Genomic DNA, 3,767 nt, shown 5'->3' on the forward strand with positions numbered 1-3,767 from the left:
ATGTCTAGGGGAGGAAAACAACACCCTCGTGGTTGGGTAAACGTTAGAATGAGCTGAACATTTTATTTCTCAATCAAGTTGTCTTTGGGCAGCTCTGGGGACTCTCTTCCAGGGCAAGGTAGGAGTGAAGCAGAGCAATGGGCCAAGAGCCCTCATCCTGTTCTACAAATTAACTGTTCTAGTAGCCTGGGAGCAAAGTATTTGCTAATGACCTAAAGTAATCATTAGGAATAAGTGTCCAAAAATTACTTACATGGGTTTTACAGTAGACTTCAGGTAACTGCAGTGAAATAATGCACTCTGGCAAATCCTGCTCAATGGCCAGGTATAATCAATAGTGTTAAGTGAATAGAGCTTCCTTCTTGGCACCCTGGATCTCAGATTTCTTTCTGAATTGTAGCCCACTTCAACTGGAGGGGCCAAATATACCATCTAACCTACCCCTTGTCACATTCCCCTTTGAAATGGGTAGGACTTTGTCCTGGGATATGTGGTTTGACCTGCCCTCTGCCCTTATTAGAGCTCAGAACCAGATCACCCGGTTGTCAGCAGGCTGGAAGGTTAGCACATAAGAGAGGTGGGCGTTACAGATATTTTAAAAGAAATCAACCCAGCTTGGTCCTTTCAAACCTGCTATGAGGAATCTCTGGCCAGGACAGGGATGCTCGTTCTGGAGAAAACAGCTGATTCTAGTGGCAATTTGCATACAGCCCCATGGAAACTGTGTTTAACATTTCTGTATGGCTAACCCCAGTTTCTCTGCTCCGCCCTGTGTGGATTATTGTGGGAGATTATCCTCACCATGCATCAAGTACTTACTCCTTGCTTATAGTGTCTGAGGGCTAACTCAAGGCTTTGAACAGCAGTGGTGGAAAGGCCAAATACCTTAGAGAAAAGCAGTGAAACATCTGTCTGGTAAATGATGAGTATTATCAACTTTGTAACATCACAGCGTGTCAGAATTAAGGATCTAAAAATTTATTACATGCTGTGTATCTTTCCAGGCAGTAAAAAGGATAGCAAATTCACTGCAAAGGTGAGATTTCACTGGATGTCTTACAGGTCTAAAGCATTCTCAAGTAATGAAAGAATCACGACGGTTCAGTGAATCCAGAGCAGTGTTGGGTCTTTAGTAAAATAGCCTCTGAAAATACACCTTGACATCGTACTTTCTGCATCACTGTGGTATAATCAGCTCCTGCTCGCTGGGAAATGAACTGAAGGTCATGGAGTTGTAGGAGACAAGGACAGCCTTGTCGAGGCCCAGGTTTGCGCAAAGCCAGGAAACACCAAGAGACCCTCTCCACAGTACTCTCGGGTTTTACACAGGCTCATCTGCCAGCATTTTCCAAAGTGCATTTCATCTACTTAGACGCAAGATGCTATTTCTGCCCTGTCTGCAGACCAGGCAGTGGAAGCAACGGGAAGAGGTGAGCAACTTCTCCACTTCCTTTGCTCATCTGCTCAGTCTGGCCAGCTTTTGGACAGGACCTGGCTCACTGCAGGTATGCTGAGGCCTTTGGGGAAACCCCAAATTCAGGAGTCAGCTCTGGTGAGGTCATTGGTGTGGGAGAAACCCTGCACAGTTTGGGCAAAGGGAGAAATGTTGATTGGCCAAATTTGCCCTCCCAGTGAGGAGAGAAGAGGTGAGGGTAATGCGGTGAGAAACCTGGGCTGATAAATACAGTAGTGAAGCCAGGGACAAGGATTCAAAATCAGTACTGATCAATATGGACCACAAAGAGGCAGAAGCAAGCTGACAAAAAGTAAGATTACTCTGAGCAGAGACACAAGATAAGGGGGAAGGGAGGGGGGAAAAGAAAGGAGAGGAGGGGAAGGGAGGGCAGGGAAGGGGAGGGGAGAAGGAGAGAGAAGGTAGAACAGAGAAAAGTACTTGAAATAGGAGAGGAAGAGAGTTTAAAGAAGGCGAATAAGAAGGTGAAGCCATGCATGCGATAGGAAGGTAAGTAAAGCAAATGTCCATGTGTAAGGGTGCAAGTATGACCCCTGACAAAACAACTCTATGGAGCACCCATTTTTGGTACCACAAGCCATCTTGGTAGCTCACAGCCTGTTTGTACCCTGACTATGTGTGGTCACTCAGTGTTTTCACGGCAATATTTATCTAAATGCAGAAAAAAAAATCCATAAGCGTATTTAAATATGGTTGCATAGCTTATTTTCAGCAGCATAAATGGCGTCCTAAAGACAAGACAGAACAATTCATGACAAAGCAAATGGAAACAGGGTAGCAAGGATACAAAAATGGAGTCTGGATACTACAAATATGTCTGATCACATATCTGAAAACTCCTTGGTGGGCATCTCACAACAGAGGAGTAGTTCAGTTCAAGTCAACACTCTTAAAATGTTTATTAAAATCTGCCTTATCATTGCTGGTACATCTCTGTACCCTGAAAAGACAAACAAAGAGTCAGATTCTGCTTCGGGAACCACACAGACTTGAAAATCCAGAGCTGGTAATCAGAAAGTTCAAAAAAACTAAGCTCTAGCTTGAAGAGGTTTATGGACAGTCAGGAAAGTTACCAAGGTGTTACACAGATTAACTTTACCTCTCTAATCTATTGCACCAAGCCACAGGCCCACAGAAGAAGGAATTCTTCAATTCCAAACAAGCACATTCTCAAATGTGGGTTTAGAAATCCTCAGAGATAAATTCTGTAGTTCATTGTCAGAGTTCTTGTCAGAGTTACTACAAGATGCGAGCATTTCTTGTTATTTAGCATCAATGTTCAAGCAGCATAGAAATTCTGTGGGATCCCTTTCACACCCAGGCCTGTTATCTGTTTAAAAAAATTAAAAAACAAATGAAAGGAAACAGATACATCTCTCACTGAGTACAATGAAAACATTCAAACGTCATAACAACCTACCTTTACGTGAAGAGGTACTTCTGCCTCAAGAGGAAGCCAAAAAGAGTCATTACTTGGAGTTCTTTAGAACTCTTAAAGATTAAGATTTTTAAGATTATCAAGCAGCACTCAATAATTTTGCTAATTTACCCATTATCTGTGTCCCTTACATGTGGTCCTTTTCTCCATATTAACCAAACAAGTCACAGTAACTTTTAACGTGCTTTGCCCACACAAGATAAATGTGGGTTTGGAAAATGTCAATTCCCTTCTAGAACTGGAGGACCAAGGAACAGAGGCAAAAAAGGCAAGGCTCGTTTAATTCTGTGAGCTCTAAAACTCTGCTTCTTAAGAAATCTATCCGTTCTCAGCCATAAGAAATCTGCTCCACGCACTGCTTTCAAGTCCCACATCCAAGACTAGATCTCCATCCCTTCTGGAACATGTCTTTGTCCTATTGCAAAACTGATAATAATGTTTGGGATTGGTTTAGGATTGGGGGTTTTTTTTTTCATTTCTCCTCATTTAAACCCTCTCTCTTTCATGCTGTGGTCAGCTTCCAGAGAGTGATGACGACTGCTGATTAAGCACTGCATTTTAGTCTCCTGATATGCTTTTTCTTAATGGACTGAAAAATGAAGAGAGAAACAAATTTCAGATTCAAGAGCCCTGGACAAAAACGTGGATTATTAGTTTCCTAAAATGTGGCAACCGCTCTCTTTCATGCTGTGGTCAGCTTCCAGAGAGTGATGACGACTGCTGATTAAGCACTGCATTTTAGTCTCCTGATATGCTTTTTCTTAATGGACTGAAAAATGAAGAGAGAAACAAATTTCAGATTCAAGAGCCCTGGACAAAAACGTGGATTATTAGTTTCCTAAAATGTGGCAACCG

General features: G+C 42.5%; 1 protein-coding gene across 1 annotated transcript in view; it reads right to left on the reverse strand.

The window, feature by feature from the left end:
- Window positions 1-2,348: 2,348 nt before the first annotated feature.
- The window catches only part of LOC104500286 (regucalcin-like), a gene marked incomplete at its 5' end in the record, with an annotated part of 6,291 nt that continues 4,872 nt past the window's right edge, over window positions 2,349-3,767 (reverse strand). The window contains one exon of the mRNA XM_010143903.1: window positions 2,349-2,804. Coding sequence (XP_010142205.1) covers window positions 2,754-2,804 — 51 coding nt within the window. The remainder of the gene's footprint in view (window positions 2,805-3,767) is intronic.

The sequence above is a fragment of the Buceros rhinoceros genome, unplaced genomic scaffold (genome assembly GCF_000710305.1).
Source record: "Buceros rhinoceros silvestris isolate BGI_N320 unplaced genomic scaffold, ASM71030v1 scaffold40669, whole genome shotgun sequence".
Taxonomy (NCBI): Eukaryota; Metazoa; Chordata; class Aves; order Bucerotiformes; family Bucerotidae; genus Buceros; species Buceros rhinoceros.